Here is a 17,694-nt window from a genome sequence, read left to right as displayed (position 1 = left end):
GGGAATCGAACCCAGACTATGTCGGTATCGCGCCGAGTGCTCTACTAATTCAGCTATCCGGCACTATACTATAATCCATTCAATTCGATCTATAAGTTATTGAGGCACACCGTTTATCGTACAGTAATACACCAATTTTATATAGTGGAAACCTAAACATTGAATTCTTCTCAAGGAGACAATTAAAGAAAGAGATAAATTAAATGAGTTGGAAATAAGTTGCTGGTAATAGCTGGCAACACTGCGCAGAAAATCCGAACAAATTCAACGTCCGAGTTTACTTGTTGCAAATTCAACGCCCGAGCTTATTTTTTGTCTATTGTATATACGAATAATTTTTCTTTTTATCCCCGGTGGACGTATGCGGATTTTTACGTGCAGACGAAACTCAATCGGTAAATATGGTATGATTTTTTCTGGCCTAGTGTCGTAATATACTATATTATTATTATAGGATCAAGCTTTAAATCTTGAATACCGCAAGTAATCCAGGATAGAGAAAATTATATTATACAAATATTGCGCACGGTGTTGTTAGAATTTACCGAAAAGTACGTTCATTTTTTATGTTTAAAAAAAACTTGAAGAATATTATTATCAAGTAAAGACTCTACGAATTAAATTATTCAAAGAATTTGGCATTAATTAAAAAATATGAATCCTTATAAATAAATAAATTTAATTAACTTAATATTTTATATTAATTAAACAACCGATAGTTGAACGACTCGAATCGATTTTTAATATGTATTTATAAATAAAGTTATATATAATTCAATCTGATCGTGTCTGAGAAATAAATCCTATCTGTCACCATATGCGAATCATATGAAATTATATTTGTATAAATTACTTCCATAAAATATATCTGACAAAAATCTATGGACAATCATAAATAGAGCTGTACGAAAAGAAATTTGATCATTGAGAAGAGGCTGTTTATCCTTCCTACATTGCTGACCGAAGAAATTAAACCTCAGTAATAAAGATCTTAATAAATCAAAAAAAGTCCTTAAGCTCGAAAACAGCGGGAAGTTTCAGAGCTTTCCTGCAGGATCTGCCGGTTTACAGATTATTTGTTCAAAGTCTTCTTTTTAATGCACACGACAACTGCTTGAAATTTCAAACCTTTCTTAATTTTTTAGATTTTTAATGCAATACGTTTATAACAGTATAGTAAAAATTGTTTGTTTAATATTTCACGTTCTATTAGTCTAAGAAAAAAAGACAAAAACGAATTGTAGAACTTTTCGAGTCCTTTCATATACCTGTAGATGTCAAACGTGTTTCTTCGCTAGTTTTACGAAATTAAATAAAACAAAAACTATACTTTATAAAAAAAAACTCTTTTTTTTTAATTAAAAAATTCGCAGGCTTCGGCTTTGTAGCTACATTTTTTGTTGTATTTTATTAAAGAGCCTGACATTAGGGCCGAAATACAATACAAATGTTTCCACAACGTTTACATAATCCAACTTCAGATCAAACAAAGTGTACATGTAATCTGAACTGCGTCGAAGATCTTGAAGAGCTCAAGAACTTTTTTCTAGTGTTCTACTATTTTACTGCTGTCAATATTGAATTCCTGTTGATTAATTTCATTATTGGCTGTTGCAGAATCTATTTGTTGGTAATGAAATTTTATAATTTCTTCGGAAAGTTTTTTGGCCATCACATCTCCAGTTTGATTGACCATTTTAAAAAATAAGCTGTTAGGTTTTTCAAAGAATAACTCATACGGGCTTCCAAACTCCTGAAAATTTATTTTTATATTATCTGCATTGCAACTGCGAGTTTTGATGCCTGTTGGACCAATTTAAGACTAATGCGATTTGCAGGCAAAAACTGATCAGTTTCTTACATAGGAAAAAAACTAATGAGTTTCTATCCGCTAAATTCGTTTCTGAATTCATTTGACCCTCGTTGGAATTGCATTTGTTTATTGTAAACCTCTAAATATTTTTATCATTCTAATAACCAGCTAAACTGACAGTTATGTTTGGAAAATTTAAATAATTATACGAGTTATTTAAAATACACCATTATTTTTTTGTCATATTGTCGGTCAGAAATTAGCCAGTTTCGACTGACGTTAGATATCAAAACTCTCAGTATCAATGCAAGTTCATGGCAAGGGATGAAACAAGACGATTTCAGACGTCGGGTGATATTAGCCCTCGTCTTCCGCTCGGGCAGTCAATTATCATCGTCTGAAACTGTCTTGTTTTATCTCTCGCCACGCAATATACTATTTATTAGCTTTCGACTCTTTGAAAAAACATGAACATGTCAATAATAAATACCGCAGCATATCCATTTTCCATGACTAAAATTTTGTCACTGTCAATTATTGTGTTTAAACGATGTGCTATTGTTATTACTGTACAATCTGAAAATTTTTTTCGAATTGCTCGCTGGATTAAAGCATCAGTTCTGAAATCATTGTGAATAGTGTGAATCATTTTTCTCGTTCGTTGTTCATATATTAATATTACCAAATATTCTGTTTTCTAATAAGAAACTTGAATGATACTTACTGCGAATCAATATTAGCAGTGGCTTCATCAAGAACGAGAATTTTATTATTTCTTAACAATGCTCTTGCAAGGCAGATTAATTGACGCTGACCAACACTGAAATTTGAGCCGCTTTCGGTGACCCATTGATCGAGTGTTACGTCATTCAATTCGACTTCTCTTAAAGCATCCCACATTGCAGTATCAGTATACTTGCCAAATGGATCCAGATTATATCTCAAAGTCTCAGAGAAGAGAACAGGTTCTTGAGGAATTATTGATATACTTGTACGTAAATCTTGAAGACTAATGCTCCTTGTATCTAAACCGTCAATTATTATTTTTCCATTCAGGCCATCGTCTACTAAACGGAAAAGCGCAGCTATCAATGAAGATTTTCCAGCTCCGGTTCTACCGACTACTCCCACTTTCGAACCTGATTTAATCGTCAACTCAATATTCTATTTAATAGAAAAAAAATTATTTTACGATATTACAATGTATTTAAAGTCTGACGTAAGTCATGTCAATAGTTCGATAGTGGTCTGCTTCTGCATACGGTTGTGAATATCCTGGCGGATCCGAATTGCGGTAATCATCGTAGTTTACGGTATTTTACGTTAAAGGAACGGTGAATTCAACGTATATTAATGGAAACGGTCCGTGTTAAATTTTTTGTGTAAATTATTCTGTGTCAAATCAACAAAATCTCTGTTACTTTAAAATTTTTAATCGATCTACTGTTTAACACTTTAACAGTGTTACCTCCTACAAAAATCGATGTTATCAACATTAATTAAGTGTTACTTTAAAATCAACCCAAAAAAAATGTTAAATAAGCAACAGTTGAATTGTGTTAAAAAAATGTCTTTCATTTATTCAAGCGGGAAGCGCCATTAAGCATTAGTTTTGCTTGGTTAGTTTTTATTTTTGTGACATTGATTTTATTTATTTCCAATTAGACATGAAAAAATGAAGTTGACTAAGTTCATGATTCGTATAGTTTAAAAAAAAACAAACAATATTTAAAAAATTGCATCTGTGGCTTTTTTACTTTTTACGTGCGCATATTTTTATTATTTATTTTTTTTCGTAATTGCCCTATCCAAAAGTTTCCATAGAATCCATTAGAGTAGGTCAAAAGCCACTTAAAAACCAATACTATAGGATTCTATGCGGCTTTTGACCTGTTTGACTGGATTCTATGGGATCTTTTGGATAGGGTGATTTGTTGATAAAAAAATTCAAAAATTGTTAACTGTCTGCTAATTTTAGAATCATGTTTACTATCACAAAGTAGTTCAATGTTAAGTAATAATTGTTGACACTTTTGATAACCTAAAAATAATTCATGGTACAAAGATAAAATGTAGAAGATAACATTTTTTTTGTGTCACCATTAACATTTACAAAGTGTTGAAATTACTTTTCATATTACTTAAGTTGTGTGTTAAAATTTTAACACAAATTTTGTGTTGAAATTCAATACAAACAGTCGGTGTTGAACAATAACACACATATTGTGTAGTACAATTCTAACATACAGATTGTGTTGATTTGAACACAATGTTTTTTACTGTGTGCAGAATTACTGCAAAATTACGGTAGAATGAAGTATTTCACTGTGGTAGGTAAAATTCCGCAAATTGCGGTAAATTTCCGTATTATTGCCGCAAATTATAGTCAAATGTATTGCTGTAATATTATCGTTTGTATGTAATTACTCGTAAGACTTTGTGATTTGTACTAAAATAACTTTTTAAATAGTGTCTTAACCCTGCTTCAAAATACTGATTGGAAAAAATTGAGAAGCGGTCGCTCCATGCAAACTGTATATTTATATATACAAATAAAAAAATTGAAATCAATTGAAATTATTGAGAAGCATTCGAATTTCATCACTTTTAATTTTTTTCAATCAATATTTTTGAACAGGGAAACAAATGTTTGCAATGAAAATTGTTACGGGTGTCATATTGGAATTTTAAGTATTGTGCTATTGAGTATAACTATTTGATTACTTTTAATACTGGTGGATCGTTTTTTTTGTAACTCATAGAAACATTTTTCCATTCAATTTGTCCACTCCATGGCCAGTTAACTGGTGGTGGTTTCGATGACTCCATCGGTTTTTCTTTTGGTAAATTAAAATACTGAAAAATTCTTTCAACTGATGTCATTTGTAATTGGACTTCAGTAGTTTGTTTCACACCATATTGAAGCATACCCGTCAAAATCAGTGACTGTGATATGGATAAACCAACAGATCCACCAAATGTATTTTCTTAAAGAAACAAATAAATTATTTACTTTATATAACAATTATTTATTAATCCTCAACGGTCATACTTTCTTAAATACTCTTTTAAAAACTAGTATCGATATTAATTATAAATTTTAGTTTTGAGTAATAGAAAAAATAGTTAAGACAAAAAAAACATAACTTTTGCATAGAAATAAATATAACTTCCTTTAGTTTTAATATTTTTGAATTAATTTTATGGCAAATTATTGAAGAATAAATGTGCTTTGATATTAGATTGACGAAGAAGTTGTTTCCATCGGATCCGAATTACGGTAAATTAGCGTACGTACGTTACCGCAAAATACCGTATATTACTGCAGATTTGCAGCATTTGACGGTAATTTACGATAGAATATGGTCCATGACGGGCATTTACCGCAATTTGGGACATTTTTACTAGAAAACAGTGAAATACTTCACTTTACGGTGAAATACCGTAATTTTGCAGTAAATCTGCACGCTTACGACGAAATACAGCAAATTTGTGAAAAAATACCGCAATTTACCGTAAAATAGTGTGATTTACGGCATTTTACTAGAATTCTTCTGAATACCGCAAATTACGGCAATTAACATAATTTACGGTAATTTACCCCAATTCGGATCCACCAGCGGTCACAGCTGTGCATTCAAAATTTTTTGATTTCAATAGAACAGAAAATTACTCGAAGAAGATCCTCTGGACCCCATATAACCGTTAAGAGTTAAGTTAAGTTATTAATTACATGATGACTATTAATAATTCTTACCAGAATCTATAAGAATTAATGAAAAACAAACACACGCGAGAAAGACACAAGCAATTAAATCAAGAATAAGTCCAAATGCTGATCCAGTAATTATTGTAAGAAACCATGCGCCTGTATGAATATCTTGATATTGATCGAATTCTTTACATAACATTGACTGTACATCTTTACCGTGGCTTCTAATTGTCGTCAAACCATTTAATGTAGTGCTAACGTGTGAAAAAACTGGACTTTTTGCTGCAGTATAAAATATTTTTCTCAATAATTTAACTTTTTATTAACATAAATGTCTAAATGTCTATCTAATAATCGATACGTACCAATACCCTCTAGTCGTTTTATATCTTGGGCTGTTTTTTGATAATAAATACGTATAAAATATAATAATATTCCTATAAATACAATAGGGATACCCATCCAAGGATTGACACTAATAACAATTACTAATATTCCCATCATGACGAAAAATATTTGAAGAGCTCCCAACATAGCTGTTGGAAGCAATTCGTCCATTGCACCAACATCTTTCGAAAATCTGTTTAAAATTCGTCCTGAAAGAAAGTTGTATATTTTATTCAATAACAAGGCATGGTAACTAATAAAATTTAATAGGTATATTCAAAATATTATTCGAATATTACCGGAAGGATTTGCATGGAAAAAAGACATTGTCCCTTGTAGAACATTTGAAAGCATATTATTATGTAGTTTGTGTCCAGCATGTATACAAATATTTACGAAAAAATAGGATCGTAAGATAGTTAATACAATACAACCTATAAGCCATGTTGCATAAATGTAAATTGCATACGTTACAGGCAAAAAACCGTCATCATCAAGAATTGAGAGTGATCGAAAAAACGTGTTATTAACAATCGATTTGTATTCATTTCCATAAACTGAACAGTTGTTTTTAAAATTGACACAGGATGTTCTTATGGTTTCTAAGTTTGTCCAATAGCCAAGCCAGTAATCAACACCACTTGTAGCTATTTGAGATAGAATATAAACAATTATCAGTAGTATGATTGTACAAATATTTGCCCCTTTATGAAAATATTTATAATAAACTTCGTTTGACAATCGCCCTGATTCCATTGACTCAGATGTAACTTTTGCATTAGATTCCGCTTCTTCTGTAGTGAATTCTCGATAGGGCATCTAATATTATAGTATTATTAATTATAATCTTTAATTAAACTTGAATAATTCGAATATTACTTACAATTTGATAACTATCTTGAGATTTAACTGAAACTTGTGAAGTTCTTGATTTTCCAAATCTTAAAAAACTATTTTTGTCTTCAACAAGATTGTTAGTATCAATATCATCAGTTGTATCAGCAGACGATGCATTATCATTTTTTTCCATAGCATTTAGCAAATTGTTAAATTCTAAGCTGGTTTTTGTTAAAGTACCGAAAGTGCCTTGATATTTTATATGTCCCTAGAAAAATGACAATATTTGTAATGATTTATTGATTACAAATTGATTTATATTTTGAAAAGTTATGGTTATTAAAATCAACGATTTGGGCTCGAGAACAATTTCACATGAATTTGAGTCCTCGAAAACTTGGTATTTCCTTAAGTACCCCGTTTTGCCCCTCCTCCCCTAGATTAATATTTAATATTCTTACATGTTTAATCATTCCAATAGTATCGGCTTGTTTCAGATAACTAAGCTGATGAGTAACAAGTATTCGTGTTTTTCCTCGAAGGTATTCGAGAATACACTCCTCGAAAATATGTCGCCCAACACGTGCATCAACTGCACTAAGAGGATCGTCCAAAAGATACAAATCAGCTTGTTTATAAATTGCTCTCGCTAAATTAACTCTAGCTCTCTGGCCACCTGAAAGTGATGCTCCACGTTCTCCAACAGTAGTTAAGTCGCCATCAGGTAATTGTTCAAAATCTCTTAAGAGTGAACATACTCTTATTACCTATAATTATCATACATCAAGCTATTACACATTAATATTTAATAAATAAAAAAAAAAAATTAATACTTTCACCTCTTGATATCGCTCATAATTGTAATCGAGCCCAAAGAGAATATTTTCTCTAACAGTTCCTGGAAAAAGCCACGGGCTTTGACTTGCGTATGATATCGTCATATCAGGATTGTCTTGTATAAATCTGCGCTTGGTTTTAAATTCATTTGAGTTTTCATTTTTGAACTGATAAAGTCCAACTATTCCAGCGCCAATTGGTAACTCTTGCAACAACAAATTTAGCAACGAAGATTTGCCCGAACCAACCGGACCGACCAAAGCGCACAAGTCTCTACCTTTGATATTTAATGTTACTTCACATAATGTCGGAGGCAACTGCCCAACTTTCCAATTAGCTGAAACTTTATATAACTCTATTCTCACCGCATTCGGTGTTTTTACTGAAGATAATTTAACCGGATTAATTATGTCTTTTGACTTAATTATGTTTGCTAAATCTTGCTGAGTTTTAGTTATTTCCTCGAGTAAAAGAAATTCCTACAATATAATTCATAAATTATATAAACATAAAAAATATTTTAACACAATTATTTATATAGTTTTAGTTTAAATGAATCAATACTTCTATTCTCTTTGCCGAAATAACAGCTTCACTACATGATATCAGTGCCTGTGGAACAAAAATCACTACTACAACCTCTAATATATAGAAATAACTTGACAGTTGAAATGTAATTTCGGCTTTTATGGAATTTCCCATCAATACAAAAGTAACAAGTGTCACAAAAAGTGCCGTTCGTTCGGTAAAAACTATAAAAGCGTTGTTTAAACCACGAACATTTAACGAGCTATGTATTTTTTTAACTTCAGCTAATCTTGTTTCAGAAATTATTCTATTGAATGGTTTTTCCCATGTGTACATTTTGATTACCTACATAATACAAGTATTATATAATTATTAAATTGTAATGACAGGACGAATGTATATTGGTTTAAATTAATTCGTATACGGAGAAATATTTTTATTTAAGACGGTAAGGCGTCATATATACAGGCCCGGGTCGAAAAAAAATCTTAATTATGACTTAAAATTTAAGTCAAAATCCTTCAAATTCAACTAAGTTAATTTTTTTAGTCAGTGTAAAATTTCCATAACACTTGACTTAGATTTGACTTTTTCTGGCTTAGTTAGGATCGATTTAAGACAAAATAAGTCACATTCAAGTCAGAATTGCGTCGATATAAATACATTTTACTTAGATTTAAGTTAAAAAAAGTTACATTAAAGTCAGAATAAAACAAAATTAGACAGTTACAACGCAAATTTAAAACATACTTATAATTAGTAACATATAATTAATGATAGTAATAATCATTAGCGACAGTTATAATAATGATGTTAATTATAACAATAATAATAAACATTAAAAAATAATTCTTCTTATGTAGCATTTAAATACTTGAATGAAAAACGTTTTGGTCTTCTTCATTCTTTTATAAAAATTATTGATAAAATATGCGATTGTCAAAAAATTAGTAATTGTAAGTCCCTTGGCCATCATTTTGCAATAATAACTCTTCTGCAAACAAAACCTTTCAAAGATCCTGTCAGACTTCTCCAACTATCACACTTATATGAATTCATTGTAACTGAAAATGTATTTGCGATTCCTGTCGAAAATTTACTATCGGTATGTTTTTATATTCATACAGGTAATAAAACGTTTATTGCAGAATTGGTTAATCAGTATGAAAATAAATGATATTGTAAACAAGAGTTTATACAAATTCTTCAGAAACAGAATAACAAAAAATAGTTGCAATAAAAATTTTTTTAATAGTAATTTTAATTTAATCAGAAATAATTTTTAAAAAATTTGCTATAATTAAAATTGAGTTTTAATTTTAGATTAGTTTAATTAATAAATAAGTATAAAAACCACATTCGATTTGACTTAATTTTCAAGTTAAAATTAAGTATAATATAAAACTAGATTTCGAATCGATAACCAGTTGTTTTTTTAAGACAAAATAAGTCAAATTTAAGGCAATGAAATAATTTAAGCCAAAAAAAGTTAAATGAAAGGAAACTAAACAATTTAAGTCAAAAAAGTCTAATCTAAGGCAAAAAAGTTAAAAAAAAGTCAAAAAAAGTTTAAAAAGTTAAAATGTGGAATACAGTTGTCGGCATATCGACGACTTCAAAGGAAATTAAGGTAAATCAAGTCAAATTTAAGATTTTTTTTTGACCGGGGGGGTTTCCCAGAAGTACCAGACATACACGGAAAAATTTTTTCATAGCCACAGGATAAGGTAATTTATGGTAACAAATTTCTGCCTTAATATATGGATAACGAAACATTCGCAGTGATTAAAATATTTTTATGATGATAGTAAATTGTTTGTTGGGCTTGGAAATAGATTACAACTGTAACAGAGCAGTTTTATTACACTAAAAAATTGATTTGTTAATGTAACAAACGGAATTTGTAGCACTTAAAATTTTTTTTATTATTATTAGCTACCCAAGTATAAAAAAGTGCTCTTATACAAGAGCCTTATGCAAGACTCAGAGCTACTAGTGCATGTACTAGTCATGTCTCCTTCTACGTATGTGCCCTGCACAAGATTGCGTAGCAAGGAACTGACTAAAAAATTGTACATGATTTACTCACGGTATTGTGGGCAAGAATATTGAAGATATTACTAACATATGGTGCAGCCAAAAGTTGCTGACGCATTTCTTGCCTAAGGAACTTGCAGCAGATACTTGAGTATCGCTTGCTCAAGATCTGCTCAAGACACGCCATACTCTCCATACCTATCCCTTTCCCCACCAGTTTTAACTTAAGCTGATCTTGAGCATTATGGGTAAGATGAATTACGGTAACAAATGCCGACGTAAAAATACAACGAAATTTTTATAATTTATATCATGTATTCTCATAACTAATTTACTTCGTAATTACGATGTAATTTCATTTTTTACTACAACAAATTAATTTGTTACCGTAAGCTTATTATGTTTGTCACTATACCAAAAACTTTCATAATATCCCGACAATTAAACAGCGAACATCTTGTATTACAATATTTTTATTTTAACCTGACGATTTAAGATGTGCATTCTATAGATTTTTCAAGAATTTTTTGATAATTTCTCGCGGTTATTTTGTTATGAAACCCAGATCACTGTAGCCATTGTGAATTTTATCATGGCAATAGTAATTTTCGAACATATGTTTATATTAATTTTTGTAAGGCATAGTCAACATAGTCCGACCCCGATGAAAAAAGATTTTATACAATTATATATAGACTATATATAATTGGATAGAAAACATGGGTCGATCCAATTGTATACAATTTGTATAGAAATTGTATACAATTCTATACAAATTGTATACAATTCTATATAATTATATACAATTCTATAGGGGAAGGGGGGACAAAAGAAGGAAGGGGGGCAAAAGGGGGTAGGGTAGGCAAAACAGGGTACCCCCAAAATTTGATAAAAAAAAATTTTATATTTTAAATGGTTTTTAAACATTCCAAAATCACTTCTGTAAATATAATTAAGCGTTACTTTGAATTTTTTTTGGTAAACTTTTTCAAAAATCAATTGTCAGTTGAAAAATATTAATGTCGTTTGTTTTATGATAAAAACTATTAAAAATTTTTTTTCTTCTTTTATATCCAATAAACATGTAAAATATAATTTTTCTTCATGTAAATTACTTTAAAAAAAATTCAACTTAATCAAATTCGTTTAAAATCCAGAAATTTTTTTTTTTTCCTTTTTTAGGGGGTACCCCACTTTGCCCGCAAAAATGAAAAATTTTTTTTTTCAAGGGTAACTGAAAATTTTTTCTATTTACTTTGAATATCATTAAAAAAAAAAAGATTTAGCGTATTTGAGTCCTTGAAAACTTGGTATTTTCTTAAGTACCCCCTTTTGCCCCTCCCTCCCCTATATTGCAATTATATAGAATTGTATATAATTTTATACAATTGTATAAAATTGTTTTTCATCGGGACGTTACTATAACACTATTCATTCAAACAAAAATCATTTTTAAGTTCAATACTTGAATTCCAGCAATGATTTCACTTATAAGCTGAATCCTGCGGTCAGTTAATTTTGCGGTGAGTTTTCGAAGTTTTCCGCTGATCAATGAAGCGTATCCTTGCATCGGAATTGAGAGTAATAACATCGTTACAAAACCTACGAGGGTATAAATTCCAATACTTTGCCACATTATGCAACCGACAATGATAATCTTTATATTAGAAAAAAGAAAGAAATTTTTTCATTTTATTTAATTTATTTAAAATCCTTATATTATGATATCATAGTTTAAAAACCTTACTTGTATTGGCATAATCCATAGATAATTAAAAAACATAGGTAACAAGTCAAAGCGGTTAACGTCATTACTTAAAAGGTTGATTATTTGACCGTCAGCAGTACTATCAAGAGATAACTTACTTAAACGTAGACTCTGTTTCATGAAAAATGAAAAATAAAAAGTACGTAAAAACAAATATTCTACTTATAGCATAATAATATATGTTTAATAACACATAAATAATGTATTTTATAATGTACTTTATAATCTTTTTTTTTCTCTTAAATTTTTTACTACTTTGCTTACGAGTAATTACACTTTGAATAAAAAAATAAATTTTTACATGTTAATCAGATGGAGAATTAAACCCGATGAAAAAAGATTTTATATAACTGTATACGTTTTCGTCGCTGCATTCCATGATTGTACTGATCTCTCAGAAATTAAATTCAAAAAAAATTTTTTTTTTTTTGAAATTTTGTTTCGAAAAAAAACTTTTTTCTTTTTTGGAAATTTAAGCACTGTCTGCAATAAAATTGTGGACAAAGCTCAGAAAAAATGTTTGTTTTCATCGTTAAAGATTATGAGCTTTTCAGAGCAAAAAACGTGATCCTTTAATTTTCTTCAAAAATTTGATCGAGTGAAACAAATATACGGCTGGTTGGATTGATCTGGCTCTTTGTAGGGTTTTTGTGGACATATTGAACTGTAAAATGCACAGTTAACATTATCGATTTCCACAATATCTTCGTTTCAGCGCTTGATTTTCCAAAAAACCACAAAAAGCCCTTTTTTTGTTGCATTTTTAAATTCAGTTGACGATAGGAAAAAATTTTTTTTTCGAAAAAGCAATGACTAATCATTGAAGGGAATTTATTCAAGTTTTTAAAACCCACCATTAACTTTCTGTGCGATCATTGGTTTCTGAGATATCGATAATCAAAGACAAAAGGATCCTTTTCCATTTGAAGACCGATATCTCGGCGAGAAGTGGACGTATCAAGGTCCATAAAAAAAGAAATTAAAGCTGAATAATGAAGGTATCTGATCCTCATAGTGGTTAAGCAAAAATAATTTTTTCCACGCCCGGAGACCAAAAAAAAAAAATTAAAAAAATTTGAAAATTTTTTTGTCGTTGGTTTTTCTAAGATTACTCAAAAACTGCTGACGCTAAAAAATTTTAAAGTTCTAATCCAAAAAGTAGATACTTGGAGCTACAATTTCCTTTTTTTTCTTTTCTTGTACGACCATTTCTCTCAAAGTTAGAGCCTGTTGAAAATCGCCTAAAAATTTAGAATTTTTTTTTGATCCTTTAATTTTTTCCATTAGTGTAGTATCTCTGGAACTATAAGGCTTACGGATTTAAAATTCAGCGTGAACGTTTGTGATCCCGGGAAAAAATGATTTTGCCTAATTATATATAATTATATATAAGACCTTATATATAATTAGATCTAAAAATTGGCCAGGTCTAATTATATATAATTTATATATAATTATATATAGGTTATATATGATTATATATAATACGTTATATATAATTAGATCTGAAAATTGGCCAGGTCTAATTATATATAATCATATATAAGTTATATATACTCATATATAATTAGATATGATTATGTATAATACATATATATATCATATTTTATATATAATTAGATCCGAAAATTAGGCGGGTTTAATCATATATATGATTATGTGTAATTTATATACAATTACGTATGTTCATGTACGATTAATATTGAAGAATTCAGAGGGAAGTTTATTTTTTAATTATACGTTTGCAATTATTCATAACAAATTATATTTCCCTCAAAATATAAATATAGAGTATAATTAACGACTGTGCTACTACATATATTTATTTTTGTTATATAACATTTTATTATGTATTTATAGATAGATAAAATAATCATGTCATTAGACTATTAGTACTTACAAACGTAAATTACTAGAGTCATTTTTACTAATATATTAAAGAAATTAAATATATTCTATAAATAAAATATTAACTTATATATATATATATATAAATAATTAATTTATATTTGATTATATATAGATCTAAAGATCTAAAATATAATAAAAATTACTATATATGGGTCTATATAGGTCAGGTCTAATCAGATCTAATCATATATAGACCTATGTATAACTATATATAGGTATATACTATTATATATATTCCATATACAATCATATATAATTAGGCAAAATAATTTTGTCCCGGGATATAATTAGATCTAATGATATATAAGGCTATATATACTTATATATAGGTCTATATATAACCATATATATTTTATATATAATCATATATAATTAGGCAAAATCATTTTTTTCCCGGTATAATTAGGTCTAATTATATATAAGGCTATATATACTTATATATAGGTCTATATATAACCATACATATTCTATATATAATCATATATAATTAGGCGAAATCATTTTTTTCCCGGTATAATTAGGTCTAATTATATATAAGACTATATATACTTATATATAGGTCTATATATAACCATATATAATCATATATAATTATATATAATTAGGCAAAATCATTTTTTCCCGGGATGTCATGTAGGTATTCTTCATAAGGGCTTTAATAAAATTTACTCCTAACAGGGTTTGCGTGGGCTTCAAGCGTTAATATGCTTCCGTTTTTCAAATACATACGTTACAGTGTTGAAATTCGGCATGAACGTTTATTATGTCATTTAGGGATCCCTCATGAAACGACTTTAATAAAATCAAAACTCCTAAGAGGGTTCGTGGGGCGTTAAAGGTTAATATGCTTCCGTTCATTGAATATATATGGTACAGAGCTTAAATTCGGCATGAACGTTAACTTTGTCATGTACACAGAAAAAAAAATTCTCGACTGAAGATAAATATTCTTGATTCAAGAAAATTTTTTTGGAAACCTAAATTTTCTCAGATAAAGTAGAAATCTTCTCCGACCAAGGCAAATTTTTTTTTAACCAAGACAAATTCTCTTGGCTCAAGAAAATCTTGATTTGATTCCCGAAAACATTTGGCTTCCAAAATATTTTCTTAATTTAAGATAACTTTAGTTTCTGTGTAAGTATCTCTCATAAATCGGATTTAATAGATTCAACTCCTAAAGGAGTTTGGGGGAGTGTCAAACGTTAGTGTATTCCCGTTTTTTAAATATATGTGTTACAGAGTTTAAATTAAGTATGACGATTAATTGTATCGTCTACTTATGTACTATACTGAAAAAAAAAATGTTCCCAAGTATAAATACTTCATTTAAAAAAATATTTACTCGGCACTATACAAACAAATAATATTCTTAATCATAGAAAATATGTACTTCAACCGAGTAATATTTTCTTGATTCAAGAATTTCTATACTTATTTTAAGAAAATATACTTGATCGGAGTACATTTTTTCTGAGATTAAACAAATATTCACTCGGTATGATACAAGCATTTATATACTTGAAAAAAGTTTTTTTTCTCAGTGTAAAATGGGTTTCAAAGGTACGATATTAATTTTTTATACACCCTTTAACTGAATTACTTCAATGAATCTATGTTAAAGAAAAAACAAAAAATAATTACATTTCAATCAAAATATTATAAACTCCGTCTTTTATCCGAGATCTGATAAAGGAGACGCGTATGTTTTCAACTCAAAAAAAAAAAAAAGCAAATAACATTTTCGTCTCATCGTTATGATTGTGGTGTAATTATTTCTAATTGCATTTTGTCATTAGTTCTTTATAGCTTACTACAATAATATCAATACAATTGCCGAGGAAGTCATCGGTCAAAGCCATAGTTATAGAAATATTCTTAATCATGAAATAAAAAAATCATCACTTAACTGTAATTTACGCCCAGCGAAGCGGGCAGGTAACGGCTAGTTAGTGTATATAATTATATGTAATTGTATATAATTATATATAATCTATACGAAAACATTATGTGATTATATACAAGTGTATATATTTGTATACAGTTTGTATACGATTAGATATGATTATGTAGGATTGTGTTACAATTAGATCGGGCCATTTTTTCTATCCAATTCATATATAATTTTATACAAATGTATAAAATATTGTTTCATCGGGTTAAATTAAAATAGCGACCTCTTAGAGTTGACCTAGAGAGCCCATCTTTTGGGAGGATTTTTTTCTCGGCAACCACTAACATTTCAGGGGGGTAAGAGTGAAAAAAAAATTAAAGTTTTTTTTTTAAGCACCCTAATGTATATTTACATATGTAAAGAAATCAACTTACTTTTCTATAAATAAGTGAACAACATGAAACTCGAATTTTCATTCCAAGTTGTTGACTCTTACCATTCATGTGGTGCACAATAAATATAATGCCAAGTGTCGTAGTAATAAGAGCACCTGCATAACTCAAAGCTTCATTTTGTGTTGTTGAATGTTGTAAATTTCGTGAATTAAAAAACCTTATTATACGAGCCTGAAAAATAGGCTGTATACTACGTAAAATTACTATCTGAAAGAGTAATAGTAATCCAATGTATAAGTTTTCTAGCCAAAATGTTCGAAGGATTGCGTTGATGAAATTCGGTTTTGATAATTTCATTTTACATCCATTGTAAATCTTGGTTTTCCCTTCGCTCATACTTTTCTCTATTTCATAATTCCATGACCTAATGAATTATGAATTACTATTACTATTTTATGACTCTTTAAAATAATTAAAATAAAAGCATACTTTTCCAGCTTATTTGTTACACTTTCGGATTTATCACAAGCTGCTGGGGCATAGAGATAATTCAAATTAAGTCCACCTCGATTACCTTTTCTAAATAGTTTTAATGTCCACCTATTAATGATAATAATTGCGTCAATTTCAATACACATTTGACTTAACATAAAATTAACAAATACAGCAAAAAAAATCAAACGAACCAAAAAAATAGTCGACTTATAAGATTAGCAGTCTCAACAGGATTTTTTTTCATATTTTCATTACTATTTCTCACCATGGTGTAATAAATAGTTAACGTTTTATGAGTTGCGTTATATTAAGTATAATTTTAAGTACTAATTCCCTTAACACTAAAATAAGAAATAAATTGAATTGACTTCAAAATTTGAAAGCAAACTATAGAAGGTTTAAGAAATAATCAAGTAAACATTAAGTTCACGTTGTTGGGAAACACAGTTTTACACTACTTCTGACGTATAACGATAACAAACACAACATATTAGAAAGATAACAATTACTCATTGAGTTATCGCAAAATTTACGCGCAATTGAGGAAAAATTGTATACATATTCAAGTGTAGAAAACAAAATATTGTAATATCTTATAATTCATTGATGAAACATCAACGAAACTTTCGGGAAGTTATTGTTTTTACCCCGGTTTTCAAAATTCGGTTTTTTATCAGATGTCGACGTTAGAAAGTCCTAAAATGTTTTTGAAATGCTAAAAATTTTTTTATTCAAAACTTTGTTTCAAACAAATTTTTTCTTTTGCAAAGTCTTTTTTTCCAAAACAGTATTATTTTTCAACAAAAACTTTTTTTTTTAAACACTTTTTTCCTTTATTTTTTTAAGAAATTTCAGTTTTTAAAAAGATTGTGAAAACAGAAATTAATATTCACAGAAATTATTGAAGATAAATTGGAATACCATTAAACTGCACCGTCGCACAAAAATTTTCGATATAAACATAAAAATATGTTGACTTGAGCTTTAAAATTTTAAACCGATTGAATACGATTCAAATCCGATCGAGCTTCAATCGGATTTGATTGAGGTTTTTAATTAGGGATAATCATATTTTTTTTTATG

The 17,694-nt window shown here is 28.9% G+C and overlaps 1 protein-coding gene across 3 annotated transcripts; it reads right to left on the bottom strand.

The window, feature by feature from the left end:
• Positions 1 to 1,375: 1,375 nt before the first annotated feature.
• Positions 1,376 to 17,052, bottom strand: LOC130665556 (ATP-binding cassette sub-family C member 4-like). 3 transcript variants are annotated; one of them, XM_057466004.1, is made up of 16 exons: positions 16,803 to 17,052; positions 16,606 to 16,716; positions 16,156 to 16,540; positions 11,899 to 12,030; positions 11,617 to 11,808; positions 8,151 to 8,459; positions 7,589 to 8,065; positions 7,211 to 7,516; positions 6,796 to 7,017; positions 6,212 to 6,731; positions 5,891 to 6,121; positions 5,571 to 5,807; positions 4,538 to 4,800; positions 2,538 to 2,977; positions 2,304 to 2,433; positions 1,376 to 1,753 (listed from the first exon to the last, which is right to left on the bottom strand). In XM_057466004.1, the coding sequence occupies exons 1-16, from the start codon at positions 16,877 to 16,879 to the stop codon at positions 1,547 to 1,549; spliced, it is 4,239 nt and encodes a 1,412-aa protein (XP_057321987.1). In that variant the 5' UTR covers positions 16,880 to 17,052; the 3' UTR covers positions 1,376 to 1,546. The 3 variants fall into 3 exon arrangements, with proteins under 3 accessions (XP_057321987.1, XP_057321988.1, XP_057321989.1); XM_057466005.1 differs by having other exon boundaries at positions 8,151 to 8,198; XM_057466006.1 differs by lacking the exons at positions 11,617 to 11,808; positions 11,899 to 12,030.
• Between the last annotated feature and the right edge of the window lie 642 nt (positions 17,053 to 17,694).

Source organism: Microplitis mediator, chromosome 3, assembly GCF_029852145.1.
Source record: "Microplitis mediator isolate UGA2020A chromosome 3, iyMicMedi2.1, whole genome shotgun sequence".
In the NCBI taxonomy this organism is placed as follows: Eukaryota; Metazoa; Arthropoda; class Insecta; order Hymenoptera; family Braconidae; genus Microplitis; species Microplitis mediator.
Note: the sequence above shows the minus strand (reverse complement) of the source record. Positions and strands in the feature narration are given on the sequence as shown.

What these genes read in the sequence shown, in the direction of transcription:
- LOC130665556 (XM_057466004.1), bottom strand. Translation starts at nt 16,879, where the DNA reads ATGGTGAGAAATAGTAATGAAAATATGAAAAAAAATCCTGTTGAGACT. An exon ending in TATGGATTATGCCAATACAA is followed by an intron (nt 11,809 to 11,898) that starts GTAAGGTTTTTA and finishes TCTAATATAAAG; the next exon opens with ATTATCATTGTCGGTTGCAT. An exon ending in CTATTGGAATGATTAAACAT is followed by an intron (nt 7,018 to 7,210) that starts GTAAGAATATTA and finishes TCATTTTTCTAG; the next exon opens with GGACATATAAAATATCAAGG.